This window comes from Natator depressus, chromosome 6 (genome assembly GCF_965152275.1).
Source record: "Natator depressus isolate rNatDep1 chromosome 6, rNatDep2.hap1, whole genome shotgun sequence".
Lineage (NCBI taxonomy): Eukaryota > Metazoa > Chordata > Testudines > Cheloniidae > Natator > Natator depressus.
The window spans coordinates 50641072-50666156 of record NC_134239.1 but is presented as its reverse complement, the minus strand read 5'-3'; the positions used below and the strand labels follow the sequence as shown (position 1 = coordinate 50666156).

General features: G+C 43.0%; 1 protein-coding gene across 1 annotated transcript in view; it reads right to left on the bottom strand.

Annotated features, from left to right (window-relative positions):
* NAT10 (N-acetyltransferase 10) overlaps positions 1 to 19144 on the bottom strand; it is a 44692-nt gene extending 25548 nt beyond the window's left edge. Inside the window, exons 1-12 of the mRNA XM_074955258.1 lie at positions 18999 to 19144; positions 14316 to 14438; positions 12411 to 12502; positions 11277 to 11448; positions 10647 to 10769; positions 9620 to 9681; positions 8575 to 8689; positions 5559 to 5666; positions 4119 to 4252; positions 2161 to 2254; positions 1388 to 1486; positions 635 to 771 (exon numbers count right to left, since the gene is read on the bottom strand). Of these exons, the coding sequence (XP_074811359.1) occupies positions 635 to 771; positions 1388 to 1486; positions 2161 to 2254; positions 4119 to 4252; positions 5559 to 5666; positions 8575 to 8689; positions 9620 to 9681; positions 10647 to 10769; positions 11277 to 11448; positions 12411 to 12502; positions 14316 to 14423 (1244 nt within the window). The 5' untranslated portion in view covers positions 14424 to 14438; positions 18999 to 19144. The remainder of the gene's footprint in view (positions 1 to 634; positions 772 to 1387; positions 1487 to 2160; positions 2255 to 4118; positions 4253 to 5558; positions 5667 to 8574; positions 8690 to 9619; positions 9682 to 10646; positions 10770 to 11276; positions 11449 to 12410; positions 12503 to 14315; positions 14439 to 18998) is intronic.
* Between the last annotated feature and the right edge of the window lie 5941 nt (positions 19145 to 25085).

Sequence of the window (25085 nt, the reverse complement as noted above, 5' to 3'; positions counted from 1 at the left end):
AGCCAAAATGCAGTGGCAAGGGGACAAATGCCTCGCAAAGATGCTGCGCATGTGACACTGACTGATCAAAGGACTTTACTTTACTCCCACACAAACTGCTTCACCTGACACTGAAATGCAGCTGTTTGCAGGGTGAAAGATGGCAGCTCTTTCAGGGCACTACAGTGATGTGACAAGAAGTGACTAATAATTTCTGGCAGAAACATAAGGGGAATTTAAACAGGCAGGTACAATAACCTATACTGGACTATAGCCAGAATGCTGGAATTTTCTTAATCCCCTTTTGTTCAGAAGGTGGCTGCTCTCCACAAACCTTACACATTCACTCCTCCTAACAGACTTCAGCATCATGCTTAAACATTTGCTCCTTGTACAGGCACAGAACAGAGCATGTCTTCATGCCAGGGACAGGCAATTAACAGGAGGCTGGACTACTAAGTGACCCATAGAAGAGAATGAAGACAACAGTCAATTCAAAGGCAGCCATTAGACAGAGCGGTTATACAAAAGGGTCAGTACTAACAGAAAGAGTGTAAAGGCTGACCTGAATAAGAGCAGTAAATCTGCAGGGTCCTACAAGAAACTGCCCTTGCTGTTTGTTTTCCAGACAAGCAGGCCTGCGTGAGTCTCTTACCCATTGATCGTAGAAGCCATAAAGACAAGGTAAGGCCCTAGCAGGTTCTTCACCAGAGGAAGGGGGATAGCAGCAGCTTCATCAATCACCACAAGCTCAGCCTGGCCCAGTTTCACAGCATCAGCGGGATGTATGTACTGCAAGGAGCGAAGTCCCATTTTACTAAGGTAATCCCTGTCCAGAGCAGCTGTCTGGGAGTTGGGGAGACTTCAAAGGAGGCAAAGCTGCAGCCCTATAGAAGCAGTTTCCTTCCAAGGTCCCAGTCTCTGATTAGAGAGAAATGGAGTGCAGGCACTGGGGTAAACTAGTTGGGTGAACTTTAGTGCCAATCCAGGGAGGAGGAATAGCAGGTCATATGCTTTGTTATGTCTATGGAGCCACAAAAGCACTTCATTTGTATCAGATGAGGTCTCCTTCATTTTTCCAGTCTGCTATACATTTGTGCTCCTTCCCCACACTTTTCTGGGCATTATTATACCACATACCAAAAGACAAGCATGTGCAAATCCAAGTGAAGATCCTTGACTTACAAGATCTTCACAGAGCTAAATGAATAGCTTCCCTTGTGGAACCCAGGGATCCGGAAGCAATTTGCCTCCTCTAACCTGTTTGAATACACGAGGGTGTGTAACATTATTACACATTATGTAAAATGAACACACTTAAGATTAAAAACGTAAGCGATATGCTATACTTCCAGTGGCCATGAATAGGAAATAGTGAGGCTGGAGAAGAGACATGCAGGTTAATTACCTGGATAGTCTGTCTGTGCTCCTTGAACACATTCACTCTGACGACTGCTTTATTAAACTCAGGGTTCAGAGACTGAATAATCTCATAGTCCAGATGTTCCTGAGGAAGAGATTAAACAAAATGAAGATGCAAGACCTAACAGAACAACAGGTTATGAGAAAAACAAAAGTGTTTTTCAAATCTTTTATTCAGATTCTCACTTGCACTCCTGAGGGTCAGTTTATTTGCACAGAAATTCTGTAAAGAAAGCCTCAACCTGGATAAACCTACCTGTATTCCTAAAGTGAAAACAGTATTAAAAATACAATAGTACTTTGTTCCCTTTCGTCCATTCAATGAGATCCATCAGACAGCTGGTTTCTCCAACACTTGCAAAGTTCATGGAGTAGCAGATCCATGAATAAATTCCATTTCTTAGCAAAGAAGCAGTCAGTCAACTATTTAATCTATTTCACTTGTATTCCTAGCATTTACTTTAAATTGAGGGCCCTAACTGAAAATCTTGTATTAAAAACAATATCCTTTTCCTTATGCAAAGAAATCTAGTTTCACAATATTTCTGATTTACAAATACTGAATGTAAACTACCAGTGCACTCTGATTCACTATATACTTCTGAAGAGCATTATAAAGGCTTTTAGGAGCAAACAGCCTCTGGCTAAAAAGGTATCATTTTTAAAATAATCACGTAAAAACCAAAATGAGAAATGCAGTTTTAAATCCCTACCTAAACATTATTCTATGAAACCACTGTAAAAGCCTGCTCTCCTTACCTGGTACTGCAGTGCATCAAAGCCTTTAAATACAAACTCAAATAGTGTGTGAAGGTTATCTGGACTGGGAGATGTCACAAAGATGTTGGAGTAACTGTTGAAAGAAGGGTTTTAAATCCTTTTATCCAAAGCAGTGCAAATGATCCAGTTTATATTATACAGAGCATGTAAGACATTATAAAACACTGAAATTTAACATATACAAAGCATCTTAAACCATAAAGAGTTTATGTAAGGCAGCTTTATACTGTAATAGATAGCAACAATTAAAAAGAAACATTCTTTCTACCACAGCTATAGGATACTTCTGTGTGTGTACCACTACACCAAAGTATTCAGCAGCACACGCTTCTCTACTCCTGCATTCAACACTTACTTCTCTTGAAATGCCCACAAGTAGGAATCCTAAAAGTACTTTCAAAATTAGTTTTCCCAGTGGGGTCTCCAGTGCATCCTGTCCGCTCCATCTCACCTTTTTGACTATAAGCTGTATGGTCCAATGGCCATCTTCATTTTGTACCAAACAGCATTTGTCAGATCAATAATAAATCATCATCTAACCTTAAGTTCTTTTTACTGTTAACAAGAATTACACGATCTACCCTTCCATGAACGAACCCAAATCAGGGACTAAAGCAAATTATCTAATGTATTGTAATATCCCCATCACTATATCAGGATGAGACTGGCTACTTAAAAATGACTATTTTGGACATATATTAAGTGCATTTATTTGTAAAACAAGCAAATCAATATTCTCAGATGTCTAATCAAACTCGAGCTCGTACACAAAGGACAGTGGACTTCATTACATGAACGGATGTGACTTTAGTTAGATACAGCAATAGCACAGTTCTCTCTCCACACAAAAAGTGGACGATAATTAAATTAAAATGTACAGACAAGTCACTTGATAATTATGTTCCTGTGTTACTAGCTCTAGCAAAATTCATCACTTCTTGATGACGGATACTTGAAACATGAAATAATAATTGTGAAATACAATCATTTCTGCTTCTGTTATGAATCTACAGCCCTATCCACGTTAAGCCACCATGCCAAAAAAAAAAAAAAAAAAAAAAAAAAAAAGGACATTAAAAAAAAAAAACTAAAATTGTAAGCCCTTCCATTTCTTGGGAAACCTGCTCCACTGTACACAAGCATTACGTTAGGCTTCAGAGTAGCGGCCGTGTTAGTCTGTATTCGCAAAAAGAACAGGAGGACTTGGGGTACCTTAGAGACTAACCAATTTATTTGAGCATAAGCTTCCATGGGCTACAGCTCACTTCATCGGATGCACAGAATGGAACATAGAGTAAGAAGATATATATACATACAGAGATAATGAAATGGCGGAATAAGAGGTTAATTAATTAAGATGAGCTATTATCAGCAGGAGAAAAAAACTTTTGTAGTGATAATCAAGATGTTTAGACTGTTGACAAGAAGGTGTGAGGATACTTAACACGGGGAAATAGATTCAATATGTGTAATGACCCAGCCACTCCCAGTCTCTATTCAAACCCAAGTTAATGGTATCTAGCATTATGTTGTTTACCTAGTAGAGCCCTGATCCTATGAATATTTACGAATATCTTAACTTTGAGCCCAGGAATAGTCCCACGCTACATACAGATCCAAGCACACTGTCAGAATTCACCACACTTGTATCCTCAACTTCTGTTGCTCATTGGTTTCACTACACAACTGATAACTGATTTTTAGTTGCCTACATTAATTTTTTTTTAAATGTGATTATTCTGACTTTTAAAGATTTAAAATTTCCTGTTGGTATAAAAATGGAAAGATTTGGAAATTACAACTATCCATCAAAATGCACAAAAAGCATTGCGTAATCTATGTATATTACTGACACACAAATGCACCTCCAAGCCTTATCAACCTTCCCATTATTTACAAATGCAAATAAAAGCCTGGACAGCTGAGGTTAAGCTTACCCAAAAGCCACGGCTCCAGCTATAGCCAGTCCTAAGGCAGCAGATTTACCACGTCCCCTGGCAGCTGTTAAAGCCACAGTGCTCCTCAGAGTCTTCTCAGAAATGGCTTCAATAAATTTCAAAAGTGCTTTTGCCTGGTGAATAGGAAACAAAACACAGGAGTGGTGTCTAATGAAGCAATAAAGCCATGTGCATATGGTATCGCTAATGGGAGCCGACACATCCCTTTTCCAGGTATTGGGGGGCAGGACGGGAAACAATGAGAAAGAGAGACATTAAAACCGGCCAAATAAGTTATTTTTTTCACTGCTTGATACTTAATACTACAATCTCGGAGCATACCTGCACGCTGAGCTCTTAAAATGGGACTGGGCAAGACACAGAATCATAGCTATCGTTGTATTGTGGATCTCAAGAGCACGTTTTACTTGAGAACTTTAAATCATTTTATTCCAGAAGATTGTCACAAGCACCTTACTGTCATTTGTGCCTAACTCCCCTTGGAAGTCCCAGAACCCCTCTGTAAGGTAGAAAAGTATCTGATCTATTGTGCAGATGGCAGGAACAATGAGGTTTAGAGACTTGCCCAAGGTCACACAGCAGGTCAATGGGAAGAATCTTAAATTCCAGTCTCAGATCTAACCACTAAGTGTACTCCCTGACCAAACCAACACTAAAAGCTAGACATCATGAGAAAGCATGGGACAAAGTAGGACCTGTTTTAACTCTAGAGAGACACACACCCTCTAATCTGTGGAAGGGTGAAGATACATAGAGAATAGCAGCAAGAGTAATAAGCATTTGCCTTTTACAAAGCATCTTTCACTCAGAAGGATCTCACAGCCCTTCACAAATCACATGCTTGCAAAGTTACCTCTCGCAAGGAGAGCTGTACACATTCAGCACTCTGCACCACACCAGGGATGGGGACATTTTGAAAAAGGGCACCAGGACAAGCCCTTGCTCAACTGAAAGAGCGGGGAATCTTTATCATGCATGAACTGGACTTGGAGTTTAATTTGTTAAATGTAAGACACACAAAATAAGTTACACGATAGCCCATTTTACCACCTCTTAAGGTACCTGAGCTAAGTCAAGTCATGCCACGATTTGAACGTGTGGCTCAGTTGCCCACTTATCGCAAATCTGAGGCTTCGAGAGCTCTATGCCATTTCCTCTCGGTAAGTGAACTTTCTAGCACAACTCCTCAGCCTCTTTCCATTCTAACCCTTCCTTTCATTAGGGAAAGTCAAGCTGCTTGAAGAGGCCTCTCATAGCTGCCTTTGAGCTGCCCCGTCATGTTAACTCTTCCAAGCAAGCCAAGAGAGAGTTGCTTTCCTGTAGGAGGCAGCACTGGTTTGTGAACTTTTCATTCAGAGGCACAGCATGGGACACAAACATGAATGGCTGAGGTATCCGTCAAGAGAACACCATGCCAACCTGATCCAGAGTTTTACAGCTATCCACCAGCACGCCTACAGGTTGAGTATCCTGCAAGCTCTCCTTCAATTCCTTCAGCTCCAGATCCTGAGGTCTGAGACTATCCTCCTAGAAGCAAGAGAAGAATTTAACAAAGCAGGATTAATACGGGACCTTTCACCACAGCTGCTGCCTCCAAACCTGTCATATCTTGATATGGCAGGAAGAGATGTTCTTTTGCAAATTTAATACTGGGATCAGGCTTGTAGGTGGGGCATACATTTGGGTCCAACATATGATACATCCTTCAGAATGAGGGACCGGTGAGCTGTGAATCCAGTCCTCTCTGGACTTGGATTAAAAGAATGATCAACCCAGCCTCAAGTCTAGATTATTGAGAACTGGTACAATAGGCTGTATTAACTCAGAAGAAGAGATTATTGCTAGATAGCTTTCTAAAGTCTATTTTGGTAAGTCATCTTCAGTCTATTGAAAGAAAAATAAATCACGTGGATTACATCAAAGAAACACTGGGAGTAAGAGAAACCCAAAAAAGCAGAGTCAAGTTGACACGATTCTTGACAATCCCAGTCCCTATGCATTATTGAAGCCCATAGGTCATGCAAAACCATATACTCTGTCTGCTCTAGACACAAGGGGGCTATTGCAGAAGGGCATTCCCAGCAAAGTGTTAAGACAAGTCTTGCCAAACACTTCACAAATACTGGTTAAGCCACACAACACCCCACAAGGTGAGAAGCATTACAGAAGGGAAACTGAGGCACAGAGGTGAAGTAGCTTGCCAGACAGCAAGTCAGTGGCAGAGCAAGGAATAGAACCTAGGAATCCTGACCTATAGCCCCTAGGTCTAACCACTAAAACAAGCATTTCCTGTTATTTGAACACGCTGAGGGATGGTTTCAGAACAAATCTGTAACTAAATTAAGGAACAGGTTTACAAACTAATCTTCAAAAGTGCTCGTGCAAAGAATATGGTCATGGCCAGCTGGGGTACATGGATACCTCAGCTTGTACACGCATGTCTGGGTTTGCATGCACATATAAGGTATGGTGGGTATAAAGATTTGGCCCTAAATATTGATTTATTACTCAAATATGAAATAAGTCTAGTGATGTTCATGAACTGATTAAACACCTAAGTAGAGTCCCTCAATCGAGTTACTTCCCTGTTTTGTTGTTGCTTATTATTCCTTATTTTCTAGAAGGGAGCTTTCAAGTCAGATCTATTCTCATCACACTTCCAATATCCACCACTGCGACAAGAGAATGAAATTTCTGCACTGCAGGCAAGTCATTATTAAATCTTAATTTTTCATGGCTAGCTGTCTAATTACAAAACTCTATCTTAGTGGCACATGTTTAAAGAAAGGCACATATCCTTGATTGAGGGAGGAAAGCTACGTGCTAATGAGATGAACAGTTGCACAAAGCAGTAGATCTTGCTACTGATCCAGGGACCCACTTTCCAAAAACAAACACAAGCCATTATGTTAAACTGAAATAAGCAAGGAAATTCAGTGATAAAACTCCCAGACCACTTCTGGTCAACCTGTCAGGATTAGATACTGCAGCACAAATTATATAAAACCCACCCATTTTTCTGAGATGTCCCAGCTGTCAATAATGGAGAATCACAGAAAATGAGTTATGTATTCAACAATATAGCCACCTTAGCTTTCTTCTAGTTTTTATACTGTGTTCCTTTGTTCCTCCACTCTACACAGTCTAAGTTATGAGGGAAAATTCCCCTAATTACATCAGTGCAAGTGCAGGAGAGGCAAATGACCTTGTAATAGTTTGAAATAGCAAGACAGTAGAAATAGCTCTTCCCCAACCTTTAGAAACAAGGGGACCAGTTTTCAAATTTAAGGTTGAGAGTTTCAAAGCTGACTAGTGGATTTAGACACACAAGTCCCACTAATTTTAAGTGGAAGTTGTCTAAATTTCCTAGTTATTTTTGGAAATTTCAAAAGAAAGCACTCAGCTGCACCGGAAAGCCCACTGGCTCCCTTCAGTCATCTCCTATTTAACTCACAATGGAACTTCAGGTGTGCTAAATCAAGACTCCTATTTGCAGCAGGATAAGTTTCAATGTAAATCAGAGCACACCCAACTTAATGGCGGGAGGCATCCAGGCAGCAGAATCACTGCCTACCACAGAAGTTCGTCATCAAACGAAAGGAAGGAGTCTGGAGACAAAAGCATGACATGGCAGTACTGCCAGTCACGTTAGATACTCAGATCCATGGAGCGCAGGGCTGTCATGCGGTCACTGATACTGTAACACCACCGCCAAAGTTCAGTGGAGAAGAACAGTACTAGCCGTTTTTGCAGTACTATCAACTGATACCACAATGCTATGGATCAGAACTTCTCAGGACTCAACTATCTCAAAGTTCTCTTGTCAATAGTGATGTACAAGTTTAGAGCACCTTCTGTTCCCCATACTTCCAAAACTTTCCAGATTATACACAGACGCTTCTTTCATCAGTGAAATGCAGTAAGTGCATAACAGCAATACTATTCAACAGTTTAGGTCAAGAAGTAAGGAGAAGCATCCAACATACTGCAGAGAATTTTGGTGACCAGAATTACCCAGACAGTAATATTCTCAGGACAGAGAACTAAACCCCCATACATTTGTAAAACATGCCAAAAGATATTCAGCCATCATAAGTGATCAACCTCTCATCTGACAGCTGGCATTGCCAGCAGCACAATACTTCCTAAGCTGCTAGAGGATTTTTTCAGCAATGATTCAAAAGAGCACCCTCTGCTGAATCACTGACACTGCTCCCGACAGCACCTAGATGGCTACAGCTTGCCAGATATAAGAAGCAGCTGAATCTTCAAGTCCAGAATTTAGAATTGGCTCTGTCCTCTTTTAGTCTGAGATTAGAATAATTCTTGGTATTTAGTGGGGAAGAAGAACCTCATCCTTATCAAACTTTAAACTACTGTTTGCATCTTTGCCTTGGAAAAGACTATTTGACTCAAATACATAATATGCACTTACCTGAGACTGTGGAGGAACTGGTGTTATGTTTGCAATGTGACTAGAAATTGGCAGGATGTTGAGCTGATCATCAATCACTATGCAGTTTTTACAAGAGGCCAGAGACAGAATGAACCTGCATGATTAGAGAAAAGCCAGCTCAGATACAGCACTGGTGGCACCATAGCCCTTTGGTAGCTTGTTTACCCTGGCTCCCTTTCTCTCCAGATGCTGCATTTACAATCTGGTCCTGCTTGGCTGAGACAAGTTAGTTACTCAGCCCCCTTTTATTTCACATTCCTGGTGTGCCCCATCGTTATACGTCTGAATGTTCTATAAACCAGAGACATTCACCTCCATTCCACCAACTTAAGGTGATCTTTCAAGGAAGCCTCAGAATATGACATGACGATTAATTTGAAAATATCAGTGTAAACAGGCAACTCTTGACCCCAAGGTAGTAGTTACATGTACCCATCAATGTAAAATTCTAGGCCCTCATACTGGTTGTTGATTCCGTTTTACCCGAGAGACCACACATCCACCAGCTACATGCTAAAGAACATTCTATAGTCTTCCCAGGGGAAAAGATGGTGTTACTTATCTATCCTCATAGCAATGAAGACTTTTTATTCAGTACAGTAAGGCAGATTTCTTGGCTTTTACAAGAGACTGATCAAATGCCATAAAGAGAAGCCAAGCATCAACGTTTTCATATTTTTAAGCCATGGAAGTGCTTCGTGAGTCTCATCAAGAGCCACAACAATGGGAGAATGTCATTCTGATATTTGTGCTTCTGCAGAGCCCTTCATCAAAGAATCTCAAAGCACGTCACAAAAATTAACTCATTAGGCTCCACAATATCCCTTGTAAGACATGCAAAGGTTATACGTACATACACAACTCCCCCACCAGCAAAGTGCAGCCACTTCTGTGATAAGAAGGCACATACATTATTCTAAGTTAACAGGACATTGTGCCAATCCTGAAACAAGACCCTGCTGTGGATACCTTTCTTGCACACGCAGACTTGTTAGCTTAGGTTTTCAAGCTCCTAACAACCCACCTTTCGTTAAACCTCCCTATTATGTCCTGATGTGCCTCTGTTCTGTAGCGTGAGTGAACATCCTGAAACAACAAGACAAAGATCACTGAGTCTCACAAGTCTGAGACATGAAGGAATCTCTGGGTTAGAGCACAGCTTATATGGAATATAATTCATATGGACGATCAAACATCCCTTTGTCTCCATCCATTCTTGACTATGTTTCTCCTTTCCCCGGCGCAGAACTTCCTTTTCCTGTATACCACTCATCTCCCCCACCTTCCAAATTCCTCTTTAAAAATAATACCTTTTTACCTTTCCCAGCACTAATTTCCACGCCAGCCCTATCTACTCCCTGAACTTTATGTGATTGCATCATACTGTCTAATTTATGGCCCAGTCATGCAGGGGCTGAATATCCATGGTGTATGCCTCATAAGTGAAGCTAGAAAAAACTGGTTCTCCGATTCAAGTGATAACTTAATTACGACTAGTGAAACTCCCTAGCTGAAAAATGAATATATTCAGCATAAACAGGTTGCACTTCAGAGATTTTATCAGTAGTGAAGTTGCTCCTACTTAACAGTAGGTATGAATTTGGCAAATTGAGCTCCTCTTTCCAAGTTAATAAAATTCTAGCAAATGTGCCCACCCTGGAAAGAAAGGTAAAATTGTACATTCCATTTGCTTGTATAGTGCCCAGACCGAGATCATTAATACCTTGTGACACTGAGGTCCCAGAGAAGAATTGAATCCTTATTCTATATCTAAAGAATTAAGTTGTTAATGATGCGTCCTCACATTTGATTCCTCAGTCTAAGAGGAATTCAAGTCACCTTCTTAAGCAGAACTGCCTAATGGCAGACACACACACACTAGCAGAGAAATAACAGTACGGGGGGTGTGTGTGTGTGTGTGTGTGTGTGTGGAACCACTTAAACGATGACTCAGCATATAATATAAAGCTGAAGAGAAACGCACTATGTCTGGAGACTCTGGACCACCACTGTGTGGAAAAGGATCAGAGGTGCTTGTTAATCAAACATACCATGGTCACTGTATACAGCTGCTTCAGCGAGTTCATAGTTCTGAGGAGAATCACCACAATTCCACCTCCTTCCACTGTTTCAACAGTTCTAGCCAGCAGGTTTGGAGTCAAGGCTTCAAAATCCTAGTACGAACAAATTTAAGGTTGTTGTGAGTCTTCCAAGACAACTGGCATCAGCTAGCAGGAATCAAACGACCATAAAACACATTTCTGGAGGTATGCGGTGTAGTTGGAGCCGTGTCAGTCGGAGGAAATTAGAGAGAATGTGGGTGAGGTAATATCTTTTACTGAACCAACTTCTGTTGGTGAGAGCACCAAGCTTGTCTCTCACCAACAGAAGTTGGTCCAATAAAAGATATTACCTCACCCACCTTCTCTCTCTAATATTTCTGGAAGGCAAGCTTCTATAACATTAGTGTTTTCTTGCTTCTAATTCTGCCAACAAATCCAGTGTGCTCACAAAAAGCCATGCAAAATACCTTGAGCCATCATCACTGAAAAATACAAGCAAGACACAGATTTCTCCCGTAAGGCATTTAAATTTCTAGAAAGGCAGTAAATGGCCCAGGGGAAAGAAGACTCTCATTCTAGTGTAATTTTTTTTTTTAAGCTAAATGATAAATTTGTTACCTGGAGTACACACATGCCAAAGGTGTTACCAAGAATTTTATGGGTCTCATTGTAATAGCAGTAGTGAATGTTTGTGGCTGCTATAAACAACTCAAAAGGGTCATCCTGCTTTAGGTTTAAAGTTCCACTTTTAATCTTCTTTTGTAGTTGTCTCATTCGCTTTTTACGGTGGCTGGAAAAAAAAAAAAAAACAATTATATGGGAGTTGTCATGGAAAGTGGGCTGGGCTGAGGAGGCTGTTTGAGATCTGGTTCAGATCTAAAAAGGGGGTTCCAGAATTCAGGCTCTAGGGCAAACCAGGGGTAATGTTTGGGTTACACAGTGTTGGACTCATCAACTGTTCCTAAGAGATTTCAACCCAAAAATCACAGAAATCAAATAGGATCAACTGATCTTGAAAAATTTCAGTTGTCTTATAGCCAAATCTGAAAGAAATCCCCAAAACAGGCCCCCTTTTGATTCTGAACCCAAATTTGTAGGTACAGATTCAGATCCAGGGATTAATCCCCCCTTAAAGTCGAAGTTTTGACATGAGGGCCTACACTCTGCATTCAATTCTAAGGGCTTGTCTACACTACAGGTGCTACAGCATCGTAGCTGTGCCATGGTAGTGTGCCATAGTGTAGACACTTGCTACAGCGAGGGAAGGGGTTTTTTCCCATGCTGTAGTTAATCCTTCCCAAGAGGCAGCAGCTAGGTCAATGGAAGAGTTCTTCTGTCAGCCTAGGAGTATCTATACTAGGGCTTACGTCACACCCCTGAAAAACACAGCTGGGTCAACCTATGCTTAGGTATAGATCATGCCTCAATGTTACTAAAGTTATGTAAGGGGGGGGGGGTAACTAAGGTAGAGAGGGTCACCAGGCCACAGACTCAGCACTGGAGCTGTGATTAGAACTCAGCAGTTCGTGGCTCCCAGCCCCATACTTCTGCCACATTATTCAAGTCAAAACAAACAGTTCTATTACACTGAAACTTTTGTACAATCATCACAGGATTTAGCTTAGTTTCTCCACTCAATTGAAACAAGCAACCTACATACAGCTGACCTGAGAAGAAGCTCCCTTAGATCAGCTTCACAACTTGGAGTGCAATTAGATTCCCCACAAAGAGTGAAAGACAAAAACCTCTTACCTGCTAAAGCCCAGCTCCTTCTTGTAACACCACAAGACTGAGGGTCTGGCCTTCACAGTTGCTTTAGATAGCATGTGGTGGAGTATAACCACCTATCAAAACAAAGGCACATTAATCACTGCTGCATTGAGAGGAGATAATCATGAAGTGAAACATTTTTTTAGATCCCAAGTGGAAAATATCAGATTTTTGAGATAGACTCATATTGCACAAGCTCTCAGTATTAGCAGGAGGTAAGAGAGGGCACAACTCACATCCAGCACCTTGTATTGCCCCCCAGAACATCAGAACATGAACCCCATATAAGACATGCTACAGATTATAACCTGGAGCAGAACTGCTGGGAAAGGGGATCCTTTCTAAAGTCTGGACGGGCAGTGCAAACCCATCAAGCCATTAAAGCAGAACTGTGCAAAGTGAGGGCTACCAATTTTTGCTTCAATTATTCCTTCCTATATAGTTCCACTTTGGCATATTTTAAAAACATAGCTGACATAGAAAAAAAGCATTCTGCGTACAAAGCAGATGAATCTCAAACATCACAAGGTTTGTACGTATGCTGAATGTCTAGCTACACGCTACATAAAGGAGGAAAGGATGGGTAACTAGTTACTAGACAAACTGGTGTCTCTTTCCAAATAACTTGTTTGTAACCACTTATTTAGGCCTGGTGTACAAACGGTGTGTACAAGCTGTCAATCAGGGGTGCCATTTTTTTTAATCAGTTGAGTTATACCAGTATAACTGCATCCACATTAGGGGTTGTATCACTATAAAGGTGCTTTATACTGGTATGGTTTATTCTCCTTTCTCTACAGGAATAAGCTATAAATGAGTCTATACTGCGGAGATGGTCTGCGCCACCTGAATTATATTAGTATAGTATAGTAGCAGCATATTTAAAACAATACAACTTTTGCGTTTACACAAGGCCTTCACCATCTATTGCACAGGCAGACTTTTAAACAAAGGTAACTTTTCCCCATGTCTCTTGAAACCTGCATCAGCACACGACAGCAGCATTGCAGAGGCAGCACATTCCACTCCTATATAGTAGATGGGGGTGTCTGAATTTGGGCAGTGCTCGCCATTCTCTCTCACTAGAACATCCACTGAGAGCCCAAAGGGGAAGATGTATGGGCAAAGTCTTTCCATACAATGTTGCCTCTACAAATTACTCCAGCAGGATTTCTACTGTGGTGACCCTTGCAAGGTAACTGGAGAGATAACACCTGGCTTGAGTCACAAAAGTGACAATTTGTAGGAGAACATTAGGATAATTTTACCACTTTAAATTAAATGAAGGGGAAACTCTCACCAGCCTTGTTAGGGAGTAGAGTCTTTTTCCTTTAGAAAGAGTTCAGATTCTTCTTTATTTTACCTGCTTTATTTAATCTTTCCTGAGCTTTTTTAAAATAGCAAATGATGCTTAATATTTACATCCTTCCAAGCATTATTGATATTCCTTGTTTCTATTATTTCACTGTTTGTCCGAACATAAATATCACACACTACAGCATTTACATCCTTATTAGGTAAAACATAGTATACTGTTCATTTTTAGAGAAGTTTTTCTGTAACTATACTAACTCAATTACACAATGTCTACTTGTCAGATAAGATTCTCATCTCTGCTACTCTAGAAATTAGTTTCTTTCCTTATGAAAGGTGCAAATTATTTATACCTCTACCTATTTACCATTGTGGGCCATGTATTCAGCTCTCCATGTGTTATGTGGGCCACATCCACACACTATATATATTACCTGTATGGCCCTGAGGATGTCACATAGGCCAGAGCTCTGTGCTGATTGGGCTGTGGGTTAAGAACCACTGCTCTAGACTCAGACTGTACATTAACTAAAAAGAGCCACTGAAAACATCTGGTCCTAGGCTGATAGTTACCTGATCCTTGCCATGGTCTCCAACTAGAACAAAAAGTGTTCTGTGTCGCTCAGCCACTCCATTCTCAATTAGCACTCGAATGCGATTGTCTACCTTCTTGCGCTGCATGGTTACTGAAAATGCCTGAAAAGTTTTTTCAAAAGTTAGCCAGTCTCAGACCTACAACAGCGTGTTTCAGTTTAGGATGTACAGTGGTGCCAAGAACATAAGATGCCCAAAGCTTTCATGAGATGGTTGAGATTTTTACATCAGATATTCTTTGCTTTTTTCATTCTGACACTACCTTCCGACACAATCACAGATTTGATGTTTTTGTTGTTTTTTAAGTATCTGATTTTAAAAAAAGCAATTTGACAATTTCTGGGGGAAACTGTTTACATTAGAATGATGTTAAAGAAACATTTAACACAGTGCAATAACTCAGAAGGGTGTGTCAATTAAAATTAAATTAAAAATTAAAAAGCAGACAGCATTTTTCCAACACTGGGTTTCACTTGTAAATAGTTATCTTTAACGAGCAAGGCAGCACCTTCTTCCTTCCAATTGCCCAACCCTTAAGTTCACAGTACTGGATGTTTTTGTATTGTTCCAGCAAAGTTACTAAGATAATAAAATATTAGATCTTACAATCACCTTATTCTGATTACCATGTTGCTTTTTTCTCCTCCACTCTCATCACAAGATTTAAGCAGCTGTTATTTCACAAAGCACTAGTTACAGATTAAGGATTTAATCCAGTGGAAAGCAGGATTCCAAGTTCTCAAAGAGGAAATGGCTATTAAAGTTGTATTAGAGTCACAGAATCACTTTCTGGCTCCTGAGGTTACCAAAAGAGTAACTTCAGTAATATTTTGGGAAGTACAGGGAAGGATGAAGAGCATAATCAAACTGTCATTTTATGTTTAGGTACTTCATTGGGTGACAAGACTAAAATCAATGCAGTATGCTGCTGGAAAAACTGAGATTTCACTTCCAATGGTATACAGCTCTAATGTTTTTTGAGATGCTGGACTTGCCCCGTCGCCAACCATTAGTTTAGCAGTGCTTTTTGAACACTACTGCAGGACAGCATAATAAGCAATGGCTCAATATTTACTCCATGCTTTAACTATGTGTAGTCACATACACACACACAGACCATGACTGTCAGCTGATCATATCCAGATGGACGAAAGTTCTTGCATGTTCATTTCCAAAACTTAGACCTCTAGTCAGTGAGCTAAAGGATTATTAACTCCAATGAAGAGCAGCACTGAGGTAGTTCAGCCAATAGGCAATACATTGTTTTGATGGGCTGCAAAAAGGTTCCCAGACCCATTGTGTCTGCCCAAAATTGTAAAGATTGTATCCTTTTTGTTCTCCAAGCGTACACACACACACATCAGATCCTTACTGGGGGGGAGCTTTTCTTGACCTGCTGCTCACAAACCGGGAAGAATTAGTGGGGGAAGCAAAAGTGGATGGGAATCTGGGAGGCAGCGACCATGAGTTGGTTGAGTTCAGGATCCTGACGCAGGGAAGAAAGGTAAGCAGCAGAATACGGACCCTGAACTTCAGGAAAGCAGACTTCGACTCCCTCAGGGAACGGATGGGTAGGATCCCCTGGGGGAATAACATGAAGGGGAAAGGAGTCCAGGAGAGCTGACTGTATTTCAAGGAATCCCTATTGAGGTTACAGGGACAAACCATCCCAATGTGTCAAAAGAATAGTAAATATGGCAGGTGACCAGCTTGGCTTAACGGTGAAATCCTTGCGGATCTTAAACATAAACATAAAAAAAAAAGCTTACAAGAAGTGGAAGATTGGACAAATGACCAGGGAAGAGTATAAAAATATTGCTCGGGCATGTAGGAATGAAACCAGGAGGGCCAAATCACACCTGGAGCTGCAGCTAGCAAGAGATGTCAAGAGTAACAAGAAGGGTTTCTTCAGGTATGTTAGCAACAAGAAGAAAGCCAAGGAAAGTGTGGGCCCCTTACTGAATGAGGGAGGCAACCTAGTGACAGAGGATGTGGAAAAAGCTAATGTACTCAATGCTTTTTTTGCCTCTGTCTTCACGAACAAGGTCAGTTCCCAGACTGCTGCACTGGGCATCACAGCATGGGGAGTAGGTGGCCAGCCCTCTGTGGAGAAAGAGGTGGTTAGGGACTATTTAGAAAAGCTGGACGTGCACAAGTCCATGGGGCCGGACGCGTTGCATCCGAGAGTGCTAAAGGAATTGGCGAATGTGATTGCAGAGCCATTGGCCATTATCTTTGAAAACTCGTGGCTAACGGGGGAAGTCCCGGATGAATGGAAAAAGGCTAATGTAGTGCCAATCTTTAAAAAAGGGAAGAAGGAGGATCCTGGGAACTACAGGCCAGTCAGCCTCACCTCAGTCCCCGGAAAAATCATGGAGCAGGTCCTCAAGGAATCAATCCTGAAGCACTTACACGAGAGGAAAGTGATCAGGAACAGTCAGCATGGATTCACCAAGGGAAGGTCATGCCTGACTAATCTAATCGCCTTCTATGGTGAGATTACTGGTTCTGTGAAGGGAAAGCAGCGGATGTATTGTTTCCTGACTTTAGCAGAGCTTTTGACACGGTCTCCCACAGTATTCTTGTCAGCAAGTTAAAGTAGTATGGGCTGGATGAATGTACTATAAGGTGGGTAGAAAGTTGGCTAGATTGTCGGGCTCAACGGGTAGTGATCAATGGCTCCATGTCTAGTTGGCAGCCGGTGTCAAGTGGAGTGCCCCAAGGGTCGGTCCTGGGGCCGGTTTTGTTCAATATCTTCATAAATGATCTGGAGGATCGTGTGGATTGCACTCTCAGCAAATTTGCAGATGATAATAAACTAGGAGAAGTGGTAGATATGCTGGAGGGCAGGGACAGGATACAGAGGGACCTAGACAAATTGGAGGATTGGGCCAAAAGATATCTGATGAGGTTCAACAAGGATAAGTGCAGGGTCCTGCACGTAGGAGGGAAGAACCCAATGCACCGCTACAGACTAGGGACCGAATGGCTAGGCAGCAGTTCTGCGGAAAAGGACTTAGGGGTGACAGTGGACGAGAAGCTGGATATGAGTCAACAGTGTGCCCTTGTTGCCAAGAAGGTCAATGGTATTTTGGGATGTATAAGTAGGGGCATAGCCAGCAGATTGAGGGACGTGATTGTTCCCCTCTATTCGACATTGGTGAGGCCTCATCTGGAGTACTGTGTCCAGTTTTGGGCCCCGCACTACAAGAAGGATGTGGATAAACTGGAAAGAGTCCAGCGAAGGGCAACAAAAATGATCAGGGGTCTGGAACACATGACTTACTTATGAGAAGAGGCTGAGGGAACTGGGATTATTTAGTCTGCAGAAGAGAAGAATAAGGGGGGGATTTGATAGCTGCTTTCAACTACCTGAGAGGTGGTTCCAAAGAGGATGGTTCTAGACTATTCTCAGTGGTAGAAGAGGACAGGACAAGGAGTAATGGTCTCAAGTTGCAGTGGGGGAGGTTTAGGTTGGATATTAGGAAAAACTTTTTCATTAGGCGGGTGGCAAAACACTGGAATGCGTTACCTAGGGAGGTGGTAACATCTCCTTCCTTAGATGTTTTTAAGGTCAGGCTTGACAAAGCCCTGGCTGGGATGATTTGATTGGGGATTGGTCCTGCTTTGAGCAGGGGGTTGGACTAGATGACCTCCTGAGGTCCCTTCCAACCCTGATATTCTATGATTCTTACAAGCTTCTCTGAAGCAGAAGTGACAGAAAAGGGCTATTTGATCACCTAGACCAGTGGTTCTCAAACTTTTGTCTTGGTGACCGCTTTCACATAGCAAGCCTGAGTGTGACTCCAGCCCCCCACACTTATAAATTAAGAACATGTTTTTTATATTTAACACTATTATAAATGCTGGAGACAAAGCAGGGTTTGGGGTGGAGGCTGACAGCTCGTGACCCCCCCATGTAATAACCACATGACACCCTGAAAACTCATGACCCCGTTTGAGAACCCCAACCTAGTCCATCCTCTGCCTGTTTGGGCTGCTCCCTGCTGTAAAACTTTCATATTCCAAGGTGACTAAACACCTCCATAAAACCAGAATTTTTTCTTCAGAAAACAAAACAAAAACAAGATGCCAGGTGTCCAACGACACAACAACTATTGTGACTGCAAAACGACACAGGCCCTCTGATCCGCACGTAAAGCGGGGGGGGGAAGGGGAGGAGCAAGGGAAGCTGAATGGGAATGAATTTAGCAGTATCCCGAGTTTGACATGGGACTGGGGCTGGTTCGAAAGAATGAGTGTGGGAAAGGGAAGAAAGAAAAGACCAAGATTGACAGGGAAAACGGAGCATCCCCGGAGCAGGAAGGGAGAAAGAGACCGGAGAAGCATGGGTGGGGGCGCCAGGAAAATAAAGAGGCTTGTGAACGCGTTGGGGGAAGGAGGATCTAAAGGGCTGGGCGGTGAAGTACATCACACGCACAGATCATGGCCGCCAGGCTAACTGATGCGAGCCACATGGCAGCAACTTCTCACATTTTCATTTCCAAAACTCCAGCCGACAGGAGGAGGAAAAAACGGCTCCGGGGGCAAACGCACCCACGCCTCCCAACTGCGCAGCCCCCTGCCCACGCCGCGCCACGTGACAAACCATCGCTGACAACAGGGCTCGGGGGCCCTCCCGGCTACCTCCATCGCACGCACCTCACCGAGCCCGGCGGCGGCGGGAGACACCCCGGGTCGCGGAGGCGACTGCTCCGCAGCTCCGGCCCCAGCAGCGAGCCGGCCTCCGGCAGCGCGGCTCCGTCCCCACGTGGCTGGCTGGGAGGCGGGCAGCCCGGGGAGGAAGGACTCGGCGAAGGGGGGGCGGTGCGGCGAGCGGAGCATGCGCGGTAACTTCTGCTGACGGCTCTGCCCGGAGTCCGCCCGCACGGGGCAGCGCCTCCCGGCGGCGGCGGCTCGCAGGGCTGGAGGGGACGCGGGGGAGGGGCGGGAGCACTGAAGGCGCAGGAGGGGCAAACAGCCGGCAGCACAGGAAGCAGCGGGAGGGCGACCAGAGAGAGGGGGCGCGACCCACGCTGGGAATCCCGCTGCGGCAGCGGGGAGGCAGCTCCACGCCGCAGTTTCTAGGCTGTTTCGGGAGAGGTGGACACCGCATTTAAAACCCCGGCCTGGCCCCAGCTCGGGCTAAGGGGCCGCTGTTTAATTCCAGTGTAAAGATCCGGGCTCTAGGACCCTGCGAGGTAGGAGGGCCCCAGAGCTCACGCTGCAGCCGGAGCCCGAACATCCAGACCGGTTAAACAGCCCCTTGGCCAGCCCTGGTTGTCCAACTCTAAGGGCAGCATAGACATACACACCCTACCAGTTAAGGGACACGGGGCAGCTGTAGCGCTACCCCGGCTATGAAGTGAAGAGGGAGAGGACAGCAGGGCTGAACCTGTTAGGCAGATGTACTGAATCCCCTACAGAGCGGATATTGCCTTTTCTGTGTACAGGTGCAAGTACTAGTTACATAGTGCGCTGCTGTTTAAAATTAGGTACCTGGTGTATATGAATACTCTTTGATGGTCAAGAGCAACACAAAGGATTATGATTTAGAAGAGGGAGTGCAGAATACTCGGGCCCACTTTAGGAGCACTAGATCAGGGAGGGTAAGGGCCTCATCGCCCTTACCCCAAGGGGAATCTAAAAAGATGCCTTTTAAGTCCCTTTAAATTTAGTTGAATGTCCTCTTGTTATTGTATTATGAGGAGAAAAAGTAAACACAAGGGAAGGTGTGTGAGTGTCCAGCTTTCTGTATGGAGCACGCTTAAGCATTACCTCACTCCCATTTTTGCCCTCCAGCTGTAACAGTTTGTACAGCTAGACCCTGATTCACAAAAAAGTCAGGAAGTTTTAAAAAATTTACATCAGACACAAGCAGGGAGGGGAGAAGGGATGAGAAAGGAGCAGATTAAGAAACATACAAGGTGCATATGAGAGGTGTTTTTTTTTTTTTTTTTTTTTTACTCGTGGCAGCTCTTTGAATGTAGAATTAGCACAGAATAAAGATCAAGAAGTTTAGAAGTACAGGGGAAAAAATAAGGAGCATTAAATATTTTTATAAGTTACACCACTATTTCACAAGTGCAAGAATAGGCAACAACTCATAAAATGATCACTACCCTATTGAAAAGTTTGATTTGTGCAATCTCTTACCCACTTTCTAGAATATAAGAAATACCACCCAATTAAACAATAAATGCAGAAAAGATAGCAAACATTTTAAAGTCCACAAACTGGTCTATATGCTGCTCACTGGCAGCATAGAACTGGCAGATCACAGGATACAGACTCTTTCAGATGTTAAATTGCATTTATAACTCACATAGATGGCTGAAGTGGATAATTTAAAAAGTAGATGCTATAGTTCCCATAAAATGCAGGTGTTTTATATATTAACTCAGATGACACTATAAGGAGGAACTGCCTACCTGGGGGCTGACCTAGAATCATAGACTAAGGTCAGAAGGGACCATTATGATCACCGAGTCTGACCTCCTGCACAATGCAGGCCATGGAATCTCACCCAGCAACTCCTGTAACAAACCTCTAACTTATGTCTGAGCCACTGAAGTCCTCAAATCGTGGTTTAAAGACTTCAAGGTGCAGAGAATCCTCTAGCAAGTGACCCGTGCCTCACACTGCAGGGGAAGGCGAAAAACCCCCAGGGCCTCTGCCAATCTGCCCTGGGGGAAAATTCCTTCCCGACCCCAAATATGGCGATCAGCTAAACCCTGAGCATGTGAGCAAGACGCACCAGCCAGACACCCAGGAAAGAATTCGCTGTAGTAACTCAGATCCCACTCCATCTAACATCCCATCACAGGCCATTGGGCATATCTTCCGCTAGTAGTCGAAGATCAATTAATTGCCAAAATTAGGCTATCCCATCATATCATCTCCTCCATAAACTTATCAAGCTTTGTCTTGAAGCCAGATATGTCGTTTGCCCCCACTGCTTCCCTTGGAAGGCTGTTCCAGAACTTCACTCCTCTGATGGAGAGAAACCTTTGTCTAATTTCAAGTCTAAACTTTGTGATGGCCAGTTTATACCCATTTGTTCGTGTTCACATTGGTATTGATCTTAAATAATTCTTCCCCCTCCATGGTATTTATCCCTCTGATATATTTATAGATCGCAATCATATCTCCTCTCAGCCTTCTTTTAGTTAGGCTAAACAAGCCAAGCTCTTAAGAGTCTCCTTTCATAAGACAGGTTTTCCATTCCTCGGATCATCCTAGTAGCCCTTCTCTGTACCTGTTCTAGTTTGAATCATCCTTCTTAAACATGGGAGACCAGAACTGCACACAGTATTCCAAATGAGGTTTCACCAGTGCCTTGTATAACATTGCCTGATGCATCCCAAGACCGCATTAGCTTTTTTTGACAGCCATATCACACTGGCAGCTCATAGCCATCCTGTGATCGACCAGTACTCCGAGGTCCTTCTCCTCCTCTGTTACTTCCAAGTAACGTGTTCCCAGTTTATAACAGAAATTCTTGTTTTAATCCCTAAATGCATGACCCTGCACTTTTCACTATTAAATTTCATCCTATTACTATTATTCCAGTTTACAAGGTCATCCAGATCTTCCTGTAGGATATCCCGGTCTTTCTCTGTATTGGCAATACCTCCCAGCTTTGTGTCATCCGCAAACTTTATTAGCACATTCCCACTTTTTGTGCCAAGGTCAGTAATAAAAAGATTAAATAAGATTGGTCCCAAAACTGGTCCCTGAGGAACTCCACTAGTAACCTCCTTCCAGTCTGAAAGTTCACCTTTCAGTATGACCCGCTGTAGTCTCCCCTTTAACCAATTCCTTATCCACCTTTCAATTTTCATATTGACCCCCATCTTTTCCAATTTAGTTAATAATTCTCCATGTGGAACTGTATCAAATGCCTTACTAAAATCAAGGTAAATTAGATCTACTGCATTCCCTTTGTCTGTGTCTTCCAGACCCAGGTACCGTCCTGTGGCCCCACTGCTCCACCAGAAGCAGAGAGGGAGCCGGGACTGAGAGCAGCCGCTTGGGTTCCTGGATCAGAAGGGAGATGCTGCCCTTTCCCAAGCCTAGGGGAGGGTCAAGGTTACAGGAGCCCATCAGCTTGATCTAGTGAGAAGGGTTCCTTCCTTCTCCAATCCTGAGCCTATGGGGGGGAGGGAGCCAGCAAAGTCAAGGAGCTAGGGGTAACAGCAGTAGTTTGAGCTCTGGGGGAGGGATTCCTCAAATCCTGGACCATAGGGAAGGAGAAGCAGGATATGCATTAGGGAACCCTATACGGAGCTATGCTCCCCAACTGCAAGCAAGGGGGAAGGGAAGCTCTGGCTGCTTGGGCTGGCTGGGAGAAAACACACCTGGAGGGATGCCTATCTCACTTTCACCCCACAGCAAACCGCAAAGGAAGTGAAAATTCTCAGGGGGTTTTGTTTTGAGCAGACACTTGCCTCACAAAGCATAGCCCCTCTGCAGGTGCACGCAAGCCCTGTTAGCACAAGGCAGGAGGGCAGCTGCTGTACTGAGAAGGGTCTTGGTTTGTGGGTAAACGCCTCCCAGAGTTGGGCTCAACACCTACACAGAAGGGGACAGTGATCTTGGTCAGCTAGACTAAAGAGACACACGGGGCCCTGGCATGCCCCTTGCTGACTGTAGACAAATATACCATACATGGGTTTGCTAGAACACAACTTCAATTATGAAATATGGTAGGGGTTTATGTGTTGCACACGTTTTTAAAACTACAATATTCCAAGTTTCTACTACTTGAATATTATATCTGAATTCAAAACAAAATTAGAGGATTCACTGAAAACAAGTGCAAAGTACTACACTTAGGAAAGAAAAATACAAAATAGGGAATAACTGGCTATGTGGTAGTACTGCTGAAAAAGATTGAGAGATTATAGGGTCTCTCATCTAATGAGTCAACAATTGATGCAGTTGTGAAAAAGCCTAATATTTTGAGGTGCATTAATACAGGTGTATAAGACACAGGAGGTAACGGTCCTGCTGTACTGGGCACTGGTGAGGCCTCAGCTGGCGTTCAGTGTGAAATTCTGGGCACCACACTTTAGAAAAGATGTGGATAAATTGGAGAGTCCAGAGGAAAACAACAAAAATGATAAAAGGCTTAGAAACACCTAACCTATGAGGAAAGTTTTAAAAAACTGAGCATGTTTAGTCTTCAAAAAAGAAGCCTGAGGGGGAACATAACAGTCCTCAAATACGTTAAGGACTATTATAAAGAGGGCGATCAACTGTTCTCCATGTCCACTGAAGTAATGGGCCTAGTCTGCATCCAGGAAGATGTAGTTTAGATATTAGAAAAAAATTTCTCACTATAAACGTAGCTAAGTACTAGAATAGGCTTCCAAGAGAGGTTGTGAATCCCCATCACTGGAGGTTTATAACAGGTTTGACACACACCTGTCATGGATCGTCTAGGTTTACTTGGTCTTGCCTCAGCACAGGGGGGATGAACTCTACATTTCTATGATTTTATGTCCCAATTTTTAAAAAAGTGTTTCTTTGTACACCTCCTGATACACAAGAGTCTTTCCAGCCAGGGTGAAACGATCCAGGCAAGGGAACAGTGAAACTAATTCTACCCAAAGAACGGTGAAACAAAGTAAACCAACTGATATAATAGTCTTTTACAAAAATTTAAGACAGAAATGTGTTTTTCAAGCTGTCCTGCCCCTTCCACTTAAAGATGTTTGGTCATTTATTGACTCCTTTGCAGATTTGATGTCAGAGTTTTAAAAACAATTTACAATACACATCTACTTAAATTTTGGTTTAATAATTTTATGGTTGTGAAGCTGTAGAAGGAAGGGAAGTCAAGTGACTTTCCCAGAAATAAAACACAGATGACCTGCATCACAACTATAGCACTTAGAAGCATAACAGAAGGTTACTCATCTTATGCAGTAACAGAGGTTCTTCAAGATGTGTCCTCCTGTGAGTGCTCCATTTCAGGTGTCGGTGCATCCTGGCACCCATCAGTGACTTATGGTAGCAGTGTCTGTGCGGGTCACATGTGCACAGTCGGCGTCTCACGGTGCCGTTGTGTCCGCATCTAACGCACGCACCACTTTAGGTGACTGTAGAGCAGTGTCCCTCAGAAGACAGGAGGGACTTCAGGTTCATTTGAGTTGTAGAGGAAAATACGGTTAGGCATCAGCCCTGGAGTCTTGACTGATTTGAATGGTATAGTCTTCTCTTCGCAGGTGGAGTGTAGATCTCCAAAGTGCAAAGGGTGAGTGGAGCACCTCGTCTGTCTTGTTTGAAAAGAGCTTCTCTCAGTCAAAAGGTAGGTCCTCAACCTGGGTTTGGAGTTCTCTTTGAAAAGAGCTTCTCTTTTCAAACAAGAGAGCCAGAGGATTGTAACCAGGATGGCTGGTGCATGACTATGGCTGTGGCCGTGGTTTTGGCTGCCATGTCCATGACGTCCAAAGACGCTTGAAGGACTCTTTTAGCTAGGAGTTGGCCCTCATTTACAATGTCTTGGAATTGTGACTTTCTCCTTGGGGAGCTCTGCTGTGAACGAGCAGAGTTTCCCGTAATTATCATAACTGTATTTTGCCAGCAAGACTGAGTAGGTGGAGACTCAGAATTGTAATGTCACCGAGGACTAAATTTTTTGTCCAAAAGAGATCTAGCCTCTTGTGTTCTTTGTCACGTGGGGTCGATCAAAACTGTAGTTTGCCACATTGATTAGCAGCATAGAACACCAAAGAGTTGGGT